Below are 21,666 nucleotides of genomic sequence, written 5' to 3'. Positions count from 1 at the left end.
TGAGGTCGAAATTTGTTTGGATAGTTTTATTCTTTGGACAGAATATTATAGCATTGCTTTTCTTGGCATTTACATTTAAACAATTATTTTCAGACCATACGCGTAAGTATTCAAGAAACTGATTTCCTTGCATCAATAAATCACGTTCATCTTTACCAGCGAGTAGCATCGTGAGATCATCGGTGTAAGCTATTAAAGTGACAGGCAAGGGTGTAAAACATGTCATTCATATAGATATTGCACAATAAAGGGCCTAAAATACTACCCTGTGGGACTCCAGACAAAATACGTTGTAAGCTGGATGACCTGTGATTAATAACTACCATTTGCATACGGTGTTTCAGATAGGATTCTATTAACGACAGGCATACTCCTCTAATTCCATAATGGCTTAGCTTATGTAGTAACAGACTATGATTGACTACATCAAATGGTTTCGAGAAATCAATATAAATTCCAAGCACAATTTGTCTTTCTTCAAAAGCATTTATTATTAGCTCTTTTTGCTTAATTAATGCAATTTCTGTTGACCTCTTTTGCCTGAAACCATACTGGCAGTCGGACAGCACAGAGTGTTTTACTAAGAATTTATTTGTTCTAACATATATAATTTTCTCTAAACCCTTGGATAGTACAGGAAGAACCGAAATCGGTCTATAATTGGCCAAGTCTGTTGTATCGCCACCCTTGTGGATAGCAACAACCTTGGCAATTTGCATTTGTTTAGGAAAAATTCCGGAAGAAAGGGTTAGGTTGTAGATACTTGCCAATACTGGCACTAGTATGTTAATCACAAAGTTGAAAGGTTTGATTTGAATACCGTCTTTGTCCTCTGCTTTACTAGTTTTCAGGTTTGTGAAATGGTTATTATTTCCTGTTCTGTTACTGGTTGCAAGAACAAAGATGCTGAAACACTTGGTATATGATAATCATATTCTACGGGACCAGTGACAGTACAGCAAAGGGCGCTTGTAATAACTTGTCAATAATTCTATTATCCTTGATCGTGACGTAAATGACGAGCATGTGATGTTACTGATGCCATGACCTATCAGTCAGTCATGTTAGTCACAGATTCGTACCATTCCACTGGTACCTCACTGACCACAGTAGTCACAGATTCGTACTGTGGGTCATGACCCCCAAATAGGTCACGAGCCTTTTTCCGGGGTCATGGCAGGTCAAACTAGCACTATCACAATGAGGTCAATGCCTTTCACATGAAGATGATAGAAAATTAGGTGAGTTCGTTTCAAGTACAGATAATCTGCATTTCCTGTACTATTTTTTTCTTCGATTTTGTTCGCTTTGTAGTTTGCTACTTTACTGGTCTCTACTTTTTCCCACTCCTGCTATAACTTTATAATATGGCTGAAGTATGTATACATTATCAAAGTGAACTCATGACATACTTGAAACCAACTATTGCAAGCGAAAATGATGAGCAGGAATTATTTGCAACGCAAGACCACAACGAACACATACGTATACAAGTATTATATTCTATACACTAGACAGTGCCCCAAGAATGTCTGTGGTCATCCCTCAGGTGCGATTGTCTTCATCACTCTCATCCTCCATTTCTTCATCGCTTGTCACATCTGGTTGATCAGCTTCTTCCCGACACCTCTTGCAGCAGCACGTGAGCAAGTGGTTTTCTCTACAAAAGAAAAAAAATACAAACAAGTATTGAATTCAAAACACTGCAAGTGATTTTTGAGAAAATTGTTTGTGCAATTTCAAATATTTAAAAATAATTATGTTTCTTCAAATAATTCAAACTGACCAGCGTATGGCTGACTGACATAACAGTGGAGTTTTACATTTCAATGAAAAGTACAGAAACCTGTTCACCTAAGCCATAAGTTTTGGGGCTATGCACGCTGTTATATATTCCAATATCAGCTACTAAAATTGTGATCTCGAAGCTGCTTCTACTGGCAGCAATCATGGTGTATTGGCACATTGTTTAAATACATACCATTCAGCTAAACTGAGCTCCTGACAAAGCCCATGAACAAAGCCCATGAATCACAATTTACTATTACTTCCATGTCTTTCCAGGAGCTGCCAAGCGTGACCTCGCATGACTTGTGTTACTGCACCCAATCTACGTGAGCACAATGCAAATGCCGACAGGGCACTGCTGCCACTGAGGAACAAAAAAAAATGGGTGTCACCAAGAGTATCCGGAGTCATCGGTATATTCGGTGCTGCTGATATACTACCATCCTGCCATGCCGTGGGGACAATGACAGCAATACCAACTACAAGCGGAAATTGTTGCAGTGTGGCTGGCTGTTGTGCCAACAATGTAGACAAAAGCAATCTGCTCATTGCCATCAAGCCAGTCTCCAATGGTCATTGCACCGGTGCCTGGGAGATCAGACACTGAGCAAGCACTTTCTAATAAACAAAAGTTCTGCACGGATGCCTGTGCTTGTATCTATTTTACTAGTGCTCAAAATAAATGAAAACAAGCTTCAGGAGCTCAAATGCAGAAACTTCAATATTTGTCAGCCACAACTACACCAATTTTTTCCATTGTCGTCTCTATTGTATGAATGTTTGGCATTTAGTGTGCCTACTAAGTTTTTGTCGAGCAGCAGTTGAGTCTAGAATTTCACCATCTGAGGAGTTCAAGCGCAATGTTAAAACTTGCTGTCAATGCTTTGCCTTGTGTGTGAAACTGACAAATATTTCTACTACTACTATTTCATAGACTGTTTCCGTGGCTATTCCAATTACAACAGGCTTCTCTCATGGCAAACAGCTTTTTAATGTGGGCTGAAGTGCATCTAGCATTCTTCTATGTCCTCTACGTGATGCCAAAGCTGACTGTACCTAGAACGAAACACTCAAGCTGCGGAATAGACATTCCAAAGAGGAGCCCGCTTCTGACCAGCACAGAAATGCAATCTTTGCGGGAGCAGTGTGTGGCACTGAGGTGAATTTGCTGTCTTACAGTGCGATATCTTTAGATGGCAGTCATGAAAGCAGGATAATCACATCTAACCAATTCATGTGCCCTCAGATAATACTGTGTAAAATGTGAGCTCGCTGAATGTGGTATGGTTCCAGAATATATACGTATACAGAAAAAAAGGATTACAACTTAGTGACACCCGAGTAATGTTGATTTCCTATATCACTACTTGGTGATGGCAGCACTAAATGCAATTGCTCAATGCCCAGAAACAAATGCCCTCCATCTCCCAACAATTAAAAACAAAAAAACATGATGCATGCCTGTAAAATGTAAGGGCTCACCTGAGCAGCTTGGCTCGACTGTGACAGCTTCTATTCAAGCTGCATTCATCCAGATAGGAAACAGTGATCTCCTGCACACCATAGTGTGATTTGATTATTGTGACCCAGGGGACAAGTGGTTACTTGCTAAAGACAATATTTTAAGAAATCGATGGGCAAAGTTGCAACACCCAATTTAACTGATGATCCATTAATTTGTATTGCTGAGCTGTTTATTTCATATGTCACTCAAGCCAGAGTTGGCAGACGCAGATGTCGAAATCATGAGTAGTGGAGTCGGGAGAGGCCACAGGATGATACGATAGTCACATGGCATCCTGGTGCATGCCGCCAGACTTGTAAAGGACACCAAAGAAGCTATATCCCTGAGGCTTCAATGACCAGCTACCAAGCTGTCCAGTTCGGTCCTTGAAGGACAATAGCCAGCACAGTGCATGGGGCACAGAGTAAGATGAACATAAGCACCGACTCGCCTGATAAGGCATTCCAACTTGTGTCCCGACGAGCCAGCTGCTTTGTGGCTAAACTCACAGCTGGTGCAAAAACGTTTTACTAGCACAAAGAGCTGCACCGCACTGCGTCGCCCGCACCACCCCATGCCTGGCAAGGCGTGTAATGGGGCGAAGTCTGTTTTCTGCTCGTTGACTAATTGCTCGTGGTAGAACAATGGGCGTGTTCTCACTGTTGCCCATGTGGGACTGTGTACCCATGCACGCTACGTCAACTTGGTGCCCACTAAAGTTCGTAGGACATTTTGTTGCTCTTAAATGGACCAAAACTTACTACAGTAACTGCCAGTGTCATGATAACGGTTGCTAATCAGATTTTGGAGAAATAAACAGTTCTTACATGTGGACGAGAAACCTGCAGTAGGCGATCTGATGTGGTGAGGTATGAATGGGGGTGGGGTGATGTAAGGAGCTCTATTAAGTGGTGAATAAAAAAGCTTGTGGAACAGACAAAGTGTCCACATCCATGTCGTTCGTGTTGCCCATTAGCACGAGACAATGTGTGGCTTTGTGGAAGAGACAAAGTGTCCATACCCTTGTCGTTCGTGTTGCCCCTTACTACGAGACAATGTGTGGCTTTGTGGAAGAGACAAAGTGTCCACATCCTTGTCGTTCGTGTTGCCCATTACCACGAGACAATATGTGGCTTTGTGGAAGAGACAAAGTGTCCACATCCTTGTCGTTCGTGTTGCCCATTATCACGAGACAATATGTGGCTTTGTGGAAGAGACAAAGTGTCCACATCCTTGTCGTTCATGTTGCCCCTTACCATGAGACAATATGTGGCTTTGTGGAAGAGACAAAGTGTCCACATCCTTGTCGTTCGTGTTGCCCATTACCAAGAGACAATATGTGGCTTTGTGGAAGAGACAAAGTGTCCACATCCTTGTCGTTCGTGTTGCCCATTATCACGAGACAATATGTGGCTTTGTGGAAGAGACAAAGTGTCCACATCCTTGTCGTTCATGTTGCCCCTTACCATGAGACAATATGTGGCTTTGTGGAAGAGACAAAGTGTCCACATCCTTGTCGTTCGTGTTGCCCATTACCACGAGACAATATGTGGCTTTGTGGAAGAGACAAAGTGTCCACATCCTTGTCGTTCGTGTTGCCCATTATCACGAGACAATATGTGGCTTTGTGGAAGAGACAAAGTGTCCACATCCTTGTCGTTCATGTTGCCCCTTACCATGAGACAATATGTGGCTTTGTGGAAGAGACAAAGTGTCCACATCCTTGTCGTTCGTGTTGCCCATTACCAAGAGACAATATGTGGCTTTGTGGAAGAGACAAAGTGTCCACATCCTTGTCGTTCGTGTTGCCCATTATCACGAGACAATATGTGGCTTTGTGGAAGAGACAAAGTGTCCACATCCTTGTCGTTCATGTTGCCCCTTACCATGAGACAATATGTGGCTTTGTGGAAGAGACAAAGTGTCCACATCCTTGTCGTTCGTGTTGCCCATTACCACGAGACAATATGTGGCTTTGTGGAAGAGACAAAGTGTCCACATCCTTGTCGTTCGTGTTGCCCATTACCACGAGACAATGTGTGCATGTGCATCAATGTAACGATAATGTTTGCAATCCAGACTCTGCTCTGAAGGCAGTACCACTGACTTCATGGAAATAAGATGAGTGAATGAACCTAGCAGCTCAATTTTGTACCGCTTCAAGGTCATCTACGAGGTATGCTTGCTCTAGTGACCATATGGCTGATGCATACTCTAGTTTCGAAAGGATAAGTGACTGCATCATAATCATAATCTTATTTTATTGCGATAGCAATTATATGGACACTTCCACCGGATTTCTGCCGTCGCCGTGAGGTTCCGTATAGATAAAATCTTCGCCGCACGCCGTATGCCCGAGCGGAAGCGTGCGGGCACGCACGCAGTCACGGAGAGCGAACGCACTCAATCTCCCACGCGCAAGCAAGGAAGCGGGAATCGAGCGCCGGAGGGAGCGGGGGGGAGGGGGGCGCACTTCTACTCTGCCAACAACCGCGCGCGTCGCTGGCCCGCACCATCTCTTATCTCCACACGGCTCTGACCTTTATGCGCTGTGCAGTCGCCGCTTATTTTCCGTTTCAGCGATAGTCCGCACGTACCTTCGCCCGCTGCGGCGTATACGCGCTTGCTGCCAGCAAAACGTTTTGACAGTCGTTGTCTGCAGTCATTCAGTGTGATCTATTCATGTTTGTTTGTGTGCGCTCACACCACAGTTAGTAATAGTCGGGCCACATTTTCCAGCGCACGCTACACATGCAATGCTGCCCGGATGGGCAGTGCAGCGCACAGGTGTGTCCCTTCGCACGCGCTGCCCACGGGCAGCGCTTCTCATCAACACCACCATTTCACACGCGCCTTGTCGTGGTCATCCAGTCTCTCTTCATGTCGGTCTACTTACGCCGCAGCACACCTGCTTACTTAATCAGCTCATGTTTACTACAATTCATATTGCTACCAAAGCCGCTCACCTTACTTCGTATGACATTGCTGTGTTGCTATCGCATTCATTGCTTCGCCCTTAGGGCGAAACTGTGACATTTTTTATGTCTATAGAAGGACAAAGGCCTCTCCCAGCGATCTCCAATTAGCCCTGTCTTCCACTAGGTGATTTCCACTTGCACATGCAAATTTCCTAATTTCATCACCCCACCTAATTTTCTGCCGTTCTCGACTGCGCTTCCCTTTCCTTGGCACCCATTCTGTTACTCTAATGGTCCACTGGTTAGCCATCCTATGCATTACACGGCCTGCCCAGCTTCATTTTGTTTTCTTAATGTCAATTAGAATATTGGCTCTCCCCGTTTGCTCTCTGATCCACACCCCTCTCTTCCTGTCTCTTAACAAGGGAGAGGCCTTCATCTTGCAGTGGACATGTTACGCGCTATGCCGAGCATGGAAGAATGCGCCAAAAAGACGGTGAAGACGACGATCTGGGCAGCGCTCGTGTTGTTGTTCTGCCATCTTGCCTGCAGCCGTCTCTCTTTGTATATATCGTGTAAATATGGCATTTTGGTGGAGGTGCTGGGTACCCACACGGTACAACGGAGCTCCGCAGCGGCCGACGCTTGGCTTTATCCACGATGGCGGAAGAGGTGTCTGCGCCCACCGGGGCGGCACAAACGACAACGGTCGTCCTGGCTCAGCTAAAGAACCCAGGCACATTCTGCGGGACTGACAACGTCGACATCGAGGACTGGCTATCCCTGTACGAGCGTGCAAGTAAGAATAATCGCTGGGATGAGACGATCATGTTGGCCAACATACTATTTTATCTCGAGGGAACCGCGAAGGTATGGTTTCAGAATAATGAACTGGAAATTGGGAGCTGGGATGCATGCAAGGAAAAGATGCGTTCCCTGTTCGGCAAGTCCACAGGGAGAAAGGCAGCAGCAAAGAAGGAGCTGGCATCTCGTGCGCAGACAGCGACAGAGTCATACCTAACTTATATACAGGACGTGCTTGCCCTTTGCCGCAAAGCAGACGACAGCATGACGGAGTCTGAGAAAGTAGGCCACGTGTTAAAAGGCATAGCAGATGATGCCTTCAACCTGCTAATCTGCAAGGACTGCGACACCATCGATGCCATCATCCAAGAGTGCAAGCGCTTTGAGGCCGCCAAAAGTCGACGCATTGCCAATAACTTCGCTCGACTTCCGAACACGGCAGCAACGTGGTCCTGCGAAGACGTACCTGAGCCATCGGCGCCGCTCACCGTGGAACACGTGAAGATCATTCGACGTGAACTTGATGCTGCGTCTCCTGCTTCTATGTGCGGCCGTACTTGTGATCATAGTTCCCAGATGGTTCCACTAGTCCAAGCTATTGTTCATCGGGAGCTCTCCAATGCTGGCCTGGACTCTGTGTGCGCTGCAGCTCCTTCGCAGCCGATCGACCGCCGTCCCTCACTTTCGTACGCCCAAGGTCAAAGGCCGCCTTTCCGTACTCGCAACCCAGCCGAATGGAGGACTGCTGATGACCGTCCAATTTGCTTTAACTGCCGTCGTATTGGACACGTGGCCCGCCATTGTAACAGCCGGTGGTATTGGTATCAGGCTCCCTATGGAAACAACCGTAACAACCGTCACCCCGACATGGATCATGGCCGATTTCAGCCCTACCACGAGCATCCCCAAACCACCGCTGAAGACGCTCCCCCCATGCCGTATCGTCGTTCGCCGTCCCCACGTGGTCACCAGTTCCGTTCGCCGTTGTCGCGTCGCCAATCATCTCGCTCGCCCCAATTTCGCCGCCCTACGTCGCCGATTGAACGACTCCCTCGGGAAAACTAGACGATGCAGCTCCCAGAGGTGATGCTGCATCGACGACCCGCCTGCCAAATCCTCTGACCACACTGCAGACCAGACGAAGCCTGATAGATGTTAAACTGGATGACGCACATGTTGTCGCTCTAGTGGACACTGGGGCTCAGATATCAGTGATGAATTCGGAGCTTCGTCGCTGCCTTAAGAAGGTTCTAACACCACCCACAGTACCGCTCATTCGTGTCGCCGATGGCGGAACGTTTCCCGTGCTAGGGATGTGCTCCGCCCGAATAAGTGTTGCTGACCGATCCACAAGCGTACTCCTTGCCGTGCTCGAGAAATGCTCCCATGACCTCATTCTCGGTATAGATTTTCTGTCTGCCCATTCTGCCCTTATTGACTGTGGAACCGGCTTGCTTCAGCTAGACCTACTGTGCTACCATGACGCTCCTACTACACGCCAACCGCGCTTGTGCTCAGTGGATTACGTTAGGCTACCTCCTCAAGCCGTTATGTATGTGAACTTGCGGTCTTGTTCGCCCATTCCCGATGGCGATTACATCTTGACCCCGATCGTTGACGTCGTATTCTCCAAAAACGTCGCTCTTCCTCACACGCTTATTAGAGTTGCAGATAATCACACGTCGCTACCCATACTGAACTTTAGCTGGTGCACGCAACTCATCCCAAGCGGCATGACTCTAGGCCACATTGCTTCTATCGACGAGTGTGCCGTTTCTGCATTCGTCACCGACGCTTCTTTATCCTCTGCCCCTTCCTCTTTCTCACATATTCTCGTCGACGGTGATATTGACAAGATGATTGCGTCTGACCTCCTTCCTGCACAGACAGCCGATATGCGGCGCATATTGAAGTCCTACCACGACATCTTCGACTTCAATGACCGTCCTTTGGGACAGACTTCTGTGGTCACTCATAAGATCAATACTGGGGACGCCAGCCCAATCAGACGCCGTCCCTATCGCGTGTCCCATGCCGAGCGAGAAGTGATACAGCGTGAAGTCGACAAGATGCTCACCAAGGACGTCATTGAACCTTCATGCAGTCCATGGGCATCACCGGTCGTCCTGGTGAAGAAGAAAGATGGCAGCTGGCGCTTCTGCGTCGACTACCGCCACTTAAACAAGGTAACGCGCAGGGACGTCTACCCTTTGCCGCGGATCGACGACGCTCTCGACTGTCTACACGGCTCTGCATACTTCTCTTCTATCGACCTGAGGTCAGGCTACTGGGAGATCTCCGTCGATGATCAAGACCGTGAAAAGACCGCATTTGTTACACCCGATGGACTTTACCAGTTTAAGGTAACGCCCTTTGGACTGTGTAATGCCCCAGCCACATTTGAAAGGACGATGGACTCCCTCCTCCGTGGATACAAATGGTCAACTTGCCTATGTTACCTTGACGATGTCATCGTGTTCGCACCGACATTTGACAGTCACCTTAGCCGATTGTCGGCAGTTCTTGAAGTTTTCAGGCGAGCAGGCCTTCAGCTGAACTCTTCCAAATGCCGTTTTGGCCGCCGTGAAATCACTGTGCTTGGCCACCTTGTGAGTGCTGAAGGCGTGCAACCTGACCCAGAAAAAATTCGTGTTGTCAAAGACTTCCCTATACCACGTTCCACTAAAGACGTCCGGAGCTTTGTCGGCTTGTGCTCCTATTTTCGACGTTTTGTCAGGAACTTCGCCGACGTTGCTCGTCCACTCACGGAACTCTTGAAGAAGGAAATGCCATTTTCTTGGGGTCCTGAACAGGCCACTGCGTTTCACACGCTCACGACGTTACTTACGTCACCACCCATCTTGGCCCATTTTGACCCGTCAGCCCCTACTGAACTTCGCACCGACGCCAGTGGACATGGCATCGGCGCTGTTCTCGCCCAGCAGCAACAAGGACGCGATCGCGTCATCGCCTATGCCAGTCGCCTTCTTTCCTCTTCGGAATGCAAATTTTCTATCACTGAGCGCGAGTGCCTCGCACAGGTTTGGGCTGTCGGAAAGTTTCGACCATACTTGTTTGGCCGCACCTTTTCGGTCATCACAGACCACCATGCGCTTTGCTGGTTGTCTTCCCTCAAAGATCCGACTGGACGACTTGGTCGCTGGGCACTGAAACTGCAAGAATACAGCTTTGACGTCACTTACAAGTCTGGCAGACTGCACCAGGATGCGGACTGCCTATCCCGTCATCCAGTGGACCCTCCCGACTTGTCAGCTCACGATTCGGACGCCTGTGTCTTCGCGATATCCGATTTATCCGACATACGCAGCGAACAGCTCAGCGATGCCAATTTGCGGTCAATTATCCACCGTCTACGCTCTCATGACCGTGCCCCGTCACTACAATTATTCGTGCTTCGTGACGGCATCTTATACAGACGCAACACCAGCTCCGATGGCCCAGAGCTTCTACTAGTTGTACCCGAAACACTCCGTTCCACTGTCCTCGAACAGCTTCATGATGCCCCAACAGCTGGACATCTCGGAGCAACTCGCACGTACGATCGCGTTCGGCGTCGGTTCTTCTGGCCAGGCCTCCACCGCTCTGTGCGCCGATACGTTGCTTCTTGCGAGTCTTGCCAGCGCCACAAGCATCCATCCTTGTCGCCAGCCGGTCCTCTTCAGCCCATCGACATTCCCGGTGTCCCGTTCTACCGCGTCGGCCTTGATCTCATCGGGCCATTCCCAACATCTCTGACTGGGAACAAGTGGATTGCCGTCGCTACGGACTACGCGACACGATACGCTATCACGCGGGCACTACCGACAAGCTGTGCCACTGACGTTGCGGAATTCCTACTTTACGACGTTATTCTTCACCACGGCGCTCCTCGACAGCTGCTGACCGACCGTGGTCGCTCCTTTCTGTCCAAAGTCGTCGACGACTTTCTTTGTTCGTGTTCCATCCGTCACAAGCTCACCACTGCCTACCATCCGCAAACCAATGGGCTTACCGAGCGCCTCAACCGCACGCTGACCACAATGCTCTCCATGTACGTTTCCTCAGTCCACCGTGATTGGGACAGCCCCTTGCCTTATGTGACATTCGCCTACAACTCGTCACGCCATGACACCGCTGGCTTTTCCCCCTTTTATCTCTTTTTGGCCGCCATCCCACATTGCCCTTCGAGACTCTTTTACCACCACCTGTGCACCCTGTTACCGACTATGCTCGCGATGCAGCTTCTCGGGCTGCAACGGCTCGCCAGATTGCCAGGGATCGTCTTCATGCCTCCCAGCTGTCCCAGAAGGCCCGCTACGATAGCCATCACAGAGTCGTTATTTACTCTCCGGGCTCTTTGGTCCTCCTCTGGACGCCTTGCCGCCACGTTGGCTTGTCGTCAAAGCTTCTTTCCCGATACTCCGGGCCTTACAAGGTCCTACGCCAAGTCACAGACGTCACGTACGAGATCACTCCATTGGACAGTCGCTCATCTGCCGCCTCCGCCACTGATATCGTGCACGTCTCCCGCCTTAAGCCTTATGTTGCCGGACAAGATCCTACTGCTCCTTAAGCGCCGAGACGGCGCTCTCGACGGCGGGGGTTCTATGTTACGCGCTATGCCGAGCATGGAAGAATGCGCCAAAAAGACGGTGAAGACGATGATCTGGGCAGCGCTCGTGTTGTTGTTCTGCCATCTTGCCTGCAGCCGTTTCTCTTTGTATATATCGTGTAAATATAATTTTCCTATCCCTTTTGCTACTCATATCCCCGTGGCAATATTGTCACCCAGCTAGTAGAAGCTAAAACAGTTCACCAGCGACAAATTGGCAAAAAACGTCTGTCTTCAGCAATGGCTGATTCTCGGAGAGCGCGGGCAACCACGAACTTTGTCGTTCTCGCCTCAAGGGGCCAGTGTCATCACGTGTCAACTTATTTTGCGTCATTTCTCCCCTTTCAAAAGCAACCAACCCTGTTGCTTTAAGGGCAGCGGGCGAGCACTATAGGCAAGAGTGCGCACATGAAAAGACAAAAAACAAAAAAACATACAGTAATGTACACAATGCTGAAGCGGTTTGTGAGGGTTGCTTATTCCTCGTTTGCATAGGACGGCTTCATCCGTACTACGTGGACGACTTCAGCATGGGAACGGCGTCGTCTCGAACCAGGATCCGAGCTTTGAGGCACCACCTCGTAGTTCACATCACTGAGGTGGCGTACAACTTCATAAGGGCCGAAATAGCGGTGCAACAATTTCTCCAAGAGCCCACGGTGTCGGATAGGTGTCCACACCCACACGTGGTCACCTGGGAAGTACTGGATGTTCCGTCGGGTCAGGTTGTAACGGCAGGCGTCGGTAGTCTGCTGGGTGTGGATGCGATTCCGAGCAAGCTGGCGAGCTTCCTTGGCTTTCTTGATGAACTCATCAGTGGTGTCATTCCTCGTGGCTGCATGGTCTACCGGGAGAATGGCATCTAAGGGGGTTGTAACACGATGTCTGTAAACAAGCTCGAATGGTGTAAACTCGGTCCTGCACAGCGGTATTGTAAGCAAACGTCCCGTACGGCAAAATTTCATCCCATGTGTTGTGTTCAACATCAATGTACATGGAGAGCATGTCGGCCAATGTTCTGTTTAGGCGCTCTGTTAAGCCGTTAGTTTGGGGATGATAGGCTCTGGTCTTTCGGTGGTAGCTGTGCGTCAGCTGACTTGTTGCAATAACTCCGCGGTAAATGCTGCACCGCTGTGAGTAATGAGTACAGCGGGTGCACCGCGGCGAAGCACGATGTTGTGGACGAAGAAGCTGGCAACTTCAGCAGCAGTTCCCCGCGGCGCAGCTTTCGTCTCCGCATAGAGTTAAATAATCAGTTGCCACGATTATCCACTTGTTTTGCAAGTATGACGTGGGGAACTGACCAAGAAGGTCCATTCACACTTGCTGGAACGGCGCTGGAGGCGGATCCAAAGGCCGAAGAAGACTGGCAGGCTTGACGGGTGGGACTTTACGCCTCTGACAGTCACGACACGTTCGCATATAGCGCTGAACCGACAAAAATAGGCAGGACCAATAGCACTTCTGCCGCATGCGCACTAATGTCCTCACGAAGCCTAAGTGGCCAGCAGGGATCGTCGTGACACGCCTGTAAAACTTCCTTGTGCAGCGCCGTCGGAACAACGAGAAGGAACGTTTCCTGGCTGTTCTCGAAATTTTTCTCGTACAGGACACTGTTTTGCAGGCAGTACAATGTCAATCCTCGTGAAAGTGGCCGTGGGACAACAATATCAGCTCCCTCAAGATATCGGATGACTGGAAGGAGTTCAGAATCTGCACGTTGATAGTCAGCCGTGCACACTACGTCGACGACGACACCCAGCGCACTACGTCGACGATGACACCCAGAAATGGTAAATCTTGCTCCAAGTTGGAGGACGTCAAGAGAATAGGAGAATGTGAGAAGTAGTCAGCGTCGCTATGCTTATGGCTGGATCTGTAGACAACAGTTATGTCGTATTCCTGGAGGCAGAGGCTCCAACAAGTGAGGCGACCTGGCGGGTCTCGTAGATTGGCATGCCAGCAGAGCCAGTGGTGATCACTGACAACTCGAAATGGCCGGCCGTATAAGTAGGGTCTAAACTAGCTGATGGCCCAGACGACTGCTAAACATTCTTTTCAGGTGGTTGAAGAATTAGCCTCTGCTTTTTTGCGACTACGGCTCGCGTAAGCAATTACACATTCTGCGCAGTCTTGCCATTGAACCAGAATGGTTCTGAGTCCTACATTGCTTGCGTCCGTGTGAATTTCAGTTGCCGCAGTGTCATCAAAATGTGCCAGCCCTAGAGCAGATTAAAGGCATTTGTGCAATTCGGCGAAGGCCAGCTCCTGGTCTTCCGTTCACGCAAAGGGCAGATCTTGCCGCGTCAACCTCGTGAGAGGTTCAGCAATCCTTGAGAAGCCTTCAATGAAACGATGGTAGTAAGCGCAGAGGCCCAGGAACCCCTGAACAGCCTTCTTGTCTTAAGGACGAGGAAACTTGGCAACGGCAGCGAGCTTTTCTGGGTCTGGTCGTACACCTCGGGAGCTGACCACGTGGCCTAGAAACTTGGGTTTCTGGAAGCCAAAGTAACATTTTTCAGGCTTGATGTTGAGGTTTGCCTAGCGTATTGCAGTAAGGATGCTTCGTAACCAGGCAATATGTTTGTCGAACGTGCTGGAAAACACAACGTCGTCTAGGTACACTAGGTACGTCTGCCACTTTAGTCCAATGAGTACAGTGTCTATTGTTCGTTGAAACGTAGCAGGAGCGGAACACAGACCGAAAGGCAGGACTTTAAATTCGTATAGCCTGTCGGGAGTCGCGTTTCGTGACTCGGTTAAGCCATCTGTAGTCAACGCAGAAGCGGAGTGTGTGGTCTTTCTTTTTTACTAGTACGACAGGCGATGCCCATGTACTTGTCGATGGCTGGATGACGTCATCATTTAGCATATTTCTTGAACTTGATGCTTAATCGCCTCCCGCTCCATGGGTGATACGCGGTACAGATACTGACGAACAGGCCGTGCCGACTGCTCTGTAACTATCCTGTGTTGCGTAATGGAGCTGCGCTGGACTTTAGAGTCTGTGGAAAAAGTCGGAGAATTCTGTCACTAGGCCCAGCAGCTGTTCCTTCTGTACATCTGCTAAGTCAGCATTTATGTGGACGCGGGTACTCAGGCTGACATGAGTGGTTGCATCCGGTGAAGTCACTTGTAACGTGCTGACGTCGGATACGTCAGCAATGTCGTTCAGGAACGTTACAGCTGTACCTTGAGGGACATTGCTGAAGTTTGCCAAGAAAACTTTTGAGCACTTATTTTTAATCGAACAAGGCCCAGGCGATGCAGATGTGCCTTTCGAGCAGCAGCAGGAGATTTGCCTCGGCAATACCCTCATAGTCATAGAATGCGTCGCAGGTTACGAGGGTCTATATGCTGCTCTTCGGCGACACCGTGATGTTCTCGTCAACAATCCTCAAGACTAGGCTTGTGCGAATAGTGCTTTTTTGGTGTACAGCGAATTCGAAGCGAATAGTAATTCTTCTCGAATAATTTTGCAGCAAATACTTCAAATAGTAGCAAGTAAAGAAAAAAACACGGCAGAGGGCTAAGGTCTCGGATTTATTCAAGGAAAGTAAACTTGATTGTTTACGAAAATCTACAAATTTTCGTGCAAAAACAGTTGCTGTTCCACATGCTGGGGTTTGAGGTGCTCCCTTCTGCAGCTTACAGCGGCTCCTGCAGTGGAAAAAAAGCATTTCACTTCTTGTCTGGGTAGCTGGTATCGAAAGATACCTACGAGCAGCTGCAACCAGGGTTGGGTAAAGGTGGCTGCCCTTATTTTTCCACCACACAAGGGAGTCTTCGGACCGGGAAAGAAGGGGGGCCTTCAAGTACCCAGCAACCTCATCCGAGATTGTACGGCTTGACTGATGATGTGCACCCGAACTGAAGAGTGTAAAAGCACTCCACACAGAGTCCCCTGATGGGTCTGCACAGCAGGTGCTGTTCTCACTTGTTGCTGTACCATGTTGATCAACAGGCACAGTCTCTTCTGCTGCCATTGCGAGTACAGTGAATGCCCATTGCTTTGCGGGTCAGCATAACAGACATCTTTGTACCTAGGATCGACCAACATTGCCAATGCAGGAAGGCGTGACATCTTGATATCAGGGAACCTCGTCTTGATGCTATGCAAAAGGCTTGAGGCAAGCAATGCTGCCTCACCACCTTCGGAAACGTGTTCAGCTAGAAACACCTCGGTACACTGCAACAGGGGAATGACTTGTGACAGCGTGGGATATCTGTCCCCAGACAGTTCAGTTGTGGCATTATCAAGTGGCTTCAAGACTTGCACTGCTGCATTCATAAGCTTCCACTCACTTGCGTTCAAGTTTGGAGCTGCGTCAGATTCTGAAAGTTCTACAGTGATGACCGTATGGAGCTTCACGAGCCTGGCCAGCATGGCATGCTCACTGTTCGATCGCGTCGGGACATCTTGTATAACCTCGAGAGGGTCCAGCTGCATGTTTCTCTGAATTTCCTGAAGCCGTCCTCGGGCCTAGGCATTCCGTTTGTATCTAGCCACAATCACTCTGGCTTTGGCACAGAGCTCCAAAAACCCTGACACTTCTCTTTTGGCATCACTGACACACAACTGAAGGGTGTGTCCGAAACATTGCACACCACTCTAGGACGACCGCGCTACTGCAGAAGTAAAGTTCCTTCCATTATCTGTAACGATGACTATTCAAAAATATTGAATGAAATATATATCGAATGAAATATATATCAAAAAGGCACATACAACGAACTGTCCCCGCCCATCGTGAATTTCAGCTCGTGTGCATAATTTATCCTGGCCAGCCTCTCTTCTATAGACGAGTGTGCAGTTTCTGCATTTGCTGTTGATGATTCATTCTTGATAAACTTTTTAAAGCGTAAGCAAGAGACAAGGCACAAAAGGAGGGTCAGACACAGGACAGGCGCTACTTTCAACTGTTTATTCCACAACGTCGTCACGAAATATATACGAAAAAGGCACGCATGTGCCTTTTTGCTATTGATCCTCACTCCTAAGTCTTCCCAGTCTAAGAGCTTGAATACTTTTTCTAAGCATGCAGTGAGTAGCCTTAGAGATTCGGTCTCCTTGCCTGACCCAATGTTAGGCCTAAAGTTAGGAGACATGAAGACAGCGGTGTGGGTAACGAGGATAGCCGATATTCTAATTGACATTAGACAGTTGTAGTTTAGCGTGGTTACCGGAATAGCAGGCGTACCGGAATAGCGGGATCGAAATGCGCATGCGCAGAACGCTAAACGACCCATACTGTTTACCGTGCGCACGCTATTTCTCAGAGTTAACGTTACCGTGTTAGCGTTTTTACGTAGTGTACGTAAAACATGGCGGCGGTCCCGGCCGCCCGCTGCAAACTGAATTTGGAGTTGCTGTTGAATAATTGACTTCGTTGGTAGGAAATGACTGCGTAAATGGCTTTCGCTTACCTTCACGCAGGATCGACAATATGTTTTTATGGATAATTTGGCGGAGTTTACGAGATCGCTTCTCGTTTCGAACGCGCCTAAGCCTAACGAAAGAAAATTTCTACGAGATGTGAGCGCCACCTGTCGATAAAGTCGGGAGATAGGCACGACGACGGGATATGGCCTCTGAGATGGGAGGATTTCGGAGGCTATGGTAGACAGCTTGTACTGCTTGTCTGTTTCGTTGGAGATCGACCGACATGTGAAGTAAAAATACAACGCGCTCCTGGCTACCATTGCGCTGCCTATCACACTTTCCGGACACACACACACATATAATTAGGTGCCCTATATGCGAAATTCAAAGCGTAATGGAATAGCGTCCCGCACGTAAACTACGCTATCACGCTATACTAAAACTCTCTTTAGGGTAACGCTATTTCCCGTAACCCCGCTATTACGCTAACGCTAAACTAAAACTGTCTATTAAGAAAAAAAATGGAGCTGGGCAGGCCATATAGTGCATAGGATGAATGACTGATGGACCATTAGAGTTACAGAACGGGTACTAAGAGAAGGGAAGCCCAGTCAAGGTCAGCAGAAAACTAGGTGGGGTGATGAAGTTAGGAAATTTGCAGGCCCAAGTTTGGATCAGCTAGTGCAAGACAGGGGTAATTGGAGATCGCACGGAGGCATTCGTCTTGCAGTGAACATAAATATAAGCTGATGATGATGATAGAAGGAAAGGACGTCAAATGGACAGGCATAACAGCTTGAGGTGGCAGTGGAGCATAATCAATGGAGCACAAATGCAGTTGATGTGTGACCAGAGTGTCAGAGTACACTGGTTTCACAATCAGTAAATGGGCAGATAGGAAGTCCAGGCGAGGATGACTTCATGCGAGCATTGCTTGAGCCCAGCAAGTAATACTGTCATGGTGCAGTCAGCAGTATCTTACGCGTGCTGAGCAGATTCAAATGACAAGTGTTTCATTATTAGCGACTAAGACGACTGGTAATTTGCGTAGTGTGAGAATTTTCTAAAGCAATGATGAAACTACGAATGATCAATGATATTTGCACCCCCATGCCAATGAGAGCAGCTTGTGACAAGTACACCATTTACTTTTATATCAAATAAGGTTACAACTACAGTAGAACCCTGTTGATATGTTTTTCAAGGGACCGTGGAAAATAAAATGCATATATTGCCTTCAGTGCGATATGCACAGCAGTTGGTAGTCAGTGGTTCATCTGTACCCTCTCCCTTGTCCTGTTCTTCACACTGTTTTTACATGAGGTTACCAAGATAGCCCTGCATCATACCTCTCCTGGTTGGATGTCACGAAGAGCCACCAAGCTAAGGACATGGTTGTTTTGGGGGAACGATGACTCAGCATTCGGAATACAGCTGTGGGAGCCTGACAAAAAGAAAAAGAAAATACATTTAAGACATCACACTTTGCTTGTTCGATGAATGCAACACTCTACGTGCATCTGGTGCACGTAGAGTGTGCATACATGCAACACTCTACGTGCTCTTCCCGTATTTTATTCGTGTCATGACAATGCACCAAGTACCTTTCAGTCGTTTCTGATTTAAAGCTCCTCACTAGGTCAGATTTTTGGTTCTTAACGGCATTACACACAAAAAATGATGGATATGAACCTATTAAACTTTGTTAAAAAATGTCCAAATGTTTTGTTATTTGATTCAATATTCACAGGTGTTTTTTCTAAAACATTTTTATTATATTTTATTTTGAATTTACGCTATATGAAACCACACCTGCAAAATACACAAAGGAGCGCAGTGGGTGCAGTTAGGGCTAGCGCTTCAACTTTGCCCGTGGCTGCAGCGGCACTTGTCGTTCAACATGAGCAGAATATCACAGCAGAGAGCTTACTCCAACACTTGTCTGTAATATGGATTCACAGAAACTGGGGGAAACCCTGAATGCATAATTTGCTACGGAGTTGCGGCACACAGCAGCAGAGACAGCGCGAAGCTCTTGTCACATTGCCACGAAACACAGCATGCAAAGATAGGACAATAAACTATGTCTGAAAAAAAGATACAACAGCTGGAAGCTGAGAAAACAGATTCACGCAGGCTGCTTAGCAATTTTTTAAATGCTCTTACTGAACTTGCTTTTTGAAATTTCTTTAAAACGGCATTGCACAAAGAATAAACGTGACGCTGCATATTCATGTTTAAGCCCGTGAAGTCCTGCTCGTGGCTCCACCCTGAAATGTTGGAAGTACACAATCGTCAGTCCCAATAAACGTGTCTCAGTTTAGTTGCCGATTCTCTAAAGTCAGCTTCACCGCACTACAGCCCTGCACTGTGGTGAAGCATGTGCAAAATAGTGTGGTGAAACATATGAAGAGTGAAAAGGCCATGGAACGTAGTACATGTCGTAATACACGTGCGGGTCTAGAGTATCAGTGCTGAGATGTCTAATAACTGTACTGGCAGCCATTTAGAGCCGTTTGTGATGTTGCTGTGGCGATTTGTGGGCTTTGTCACTGTTATGTTTTAGCGGTGCAGTCGAACCCACTTATAACGAGACCGGTTTTAACAATATATCGGTTATAACAATGAGAAGCTGCAGCATCATCAGCTTCTGTATGTTTTCTATGGTGAAATAACCCCCTTGCTACCATGCCCCCATGCTGCATTATTGGTTATAACGATGAAGTCTGGCTACTGGGTGTCCATGCTGAAAGAGAATGAAGTGCAAAATCCTTGAAAAAAAAGAAAATAATAAATTTGAGCAACTGCACGTCACCACGCGGTGTTTTCCAGCCTTCTCCGCATCGCCATCCTCTCGCGCCTCTCTCCCATCGCCCTTCCACCCTCTGAATACGAATGGGCTACGCCCACATCTCTATGCCGTGCCACCCTTCGAAACAAGAATGGAATGCACCAACTTCGCTGATAGCAGAAAGCGCTGGGCGCTGCTCATGGCTCTCTTGCTGCGCATTTCTATGGTGACAAAAAGGAGGTTCTAGCCACCATAGCATTTCTGTGGACGAATAAAGTCGCTGATGCTCGTCTTTGTTGGTTGCATTGAAGTCGTTCTGGGCCACGGAGTTTCGTCCGTTTCAGCAACGAGTTAAACGAGGCACTGAAACGGAAGATGGCTGATCCGCCCGCTGAACATCGGCAATGCAAGACGTTGCCGGTGAAAAGAAAGCGCACTGCTATAGATTTGGAAATGAAGTGCTTCTAACCCATGAGGTGATCGTCGTGAATGTGCTCGCATCGGATAGCGATGGCGACAGTGACGACGGCAGCGATGATGCGGTAGAACAGGCTGCCTCAACGTTGTCCTCACAGGAGACCCTGCAGATGATTCAGTCCCTTCAGGGCTTCGTTCTCACGAGGGACCTTCGTGAGATAAGGATGTCGGCAAGCTTCGCAGAAAGCAAGCAAGGCTGACAGACATGGGGTTTTCTCGGTCAAGCCCGGAAGAAGTTCGTGGCGAGATGCTTGTGGCGATCCCACCCCAGCGTTTCTTCTGGATTTCTCAAGCTGTGAGACTGCCGCGGTAACCTTCTCGCATTTTTTAAAAGGCCCCTTTTGAGGCTACCAAAGCGATGCCTCGGCGGAGCTCGCATGTCACTTGCTGCCCGTGACTCCTCTTTGCAGTTGTTACAGCAGTGCCATCTTGAATGCCGACAGCCGTGGCTTGTTACACGCGATCAGAGTGCGCAGGAAGCAGAGTTAAACAGTTAAACGAGTCAACTGAATCAGCAGCCGGATGGAGGAAGGTGGTGGGGTGCTCACTTGTGCTTACCCGTGGTCATTAGGGAAACCTGAAAAACTTTGCAGAAATGGAATTCCCGGTGTTCGAACACCACAGATCTGCGCAACACATGTGATGCCCCGGTTTAGCCATCTTCGTGTAAGCTTGGTCGACCTGGTTTCCTGTGTCGTCCGTTCGTTACACGGCTGATCAAGCTTCTCTGTCTTATTTTTCCCATCTTCACACTTGGGACGACAACCGAAGCAGACGACCAAACGCGATCTGGCTTGTGATATTGCTGAGCGAGTGGCAAGGGTGAGCGGAGGCAAGCTTGACGGACGCACGATGGCGACCACTTCCCGCGTTTAGCCCGATTTAAAGTTCACAAAAAGAGAAATAAAAAAATAACTTAAGATGTCCGGCAACCGCTAGGAGCGCGCATGTTCCTTGAAACCGAAACTAGTTTTACTTTCCGGGACCCTCCTCGAGCGCAACGGAAGATGGCGCGCTCCCTCACTTTTCTTGCGCACGCGAAATTTAGACGCGCTCATCGGCTCCCCTCACGTGCTTTCACTCGCACATACAGCATACGGCGCGCGGCGACGGCTTTATCTAACTTGGACTTTATACGGAACATCTATGCGCCAAAACTAATTTTAGGGCCACAACACGTCATAGGACCATCTTTAGATAGTATATACGGATCTCAAAGGCCATACTTTTGCTGGCGGAAACCGAAAATACGTCATAGGTGTTGGCTCCGGCACTTTGGGCGGCCAATGCCTCGTCCAGCCAGCAAGCCAAGCGCCATGAAAAGTCAAAATGACCGCTCGGGCCGGCCCGGGGTAGCAGTTGCCAACATATGATGTGGGAACGGTCCCA

General features: G+C 48.3%; 1 protein-coding gene across 1 annotated transcript in view; it reads right to left on the bottom strand.

Annotated features, from left to right (window-relative positions):
• Positions 1 to 1,414: 1,414 nt before the first annotated feature.
• Positions 1,415 to 21,666, bottom strand: part of LOC119441354 (histone-lysine N-trimethyltransferase SMYD5) — a 102,588-nt gene continuing 82,336 nt past the window's right edge. The window contains exons 8-10 of the mRNA XM_037705967.2: positions 18,359 to 18,453; positions 3,271 to 3,341; positions 1,415 to 1,660 (exon numbers count right to left, since the gene is read on the bottom strand). Coding sequence (XP_037561895.1) covers positions 1,546 to 1,660; positions 3,271 to 3,341; positions 18,359 to 18,453 — 281 coding nt within the window. The 3' untranslated portion in view covers positions 1,415 to 1,545. The remainder of the gene's footprint in view (positions 1,661 to 3,270; positions 3,342 to 18,358; positions 18,454 to 21,666) is intronic.

This window comes from Dermacentor silvarum, chromosome 2, assembly GCF_013339745.2.
Source record: "Dermacentor silvarum isolate Dsil-2018 chromosome 2, BIME_Dsil_1.4, whole genome shotgun sequence".
Lineage (NCBI taxonomy): Eukaryota > Metazoa > Arthropoda > Arachnida > Ixodida > Ixodidae > Dermacentor > Dermacentor silvarum.
This window is presented reverse-complemented; position numbering and strand designations above follow the sequence as displayed.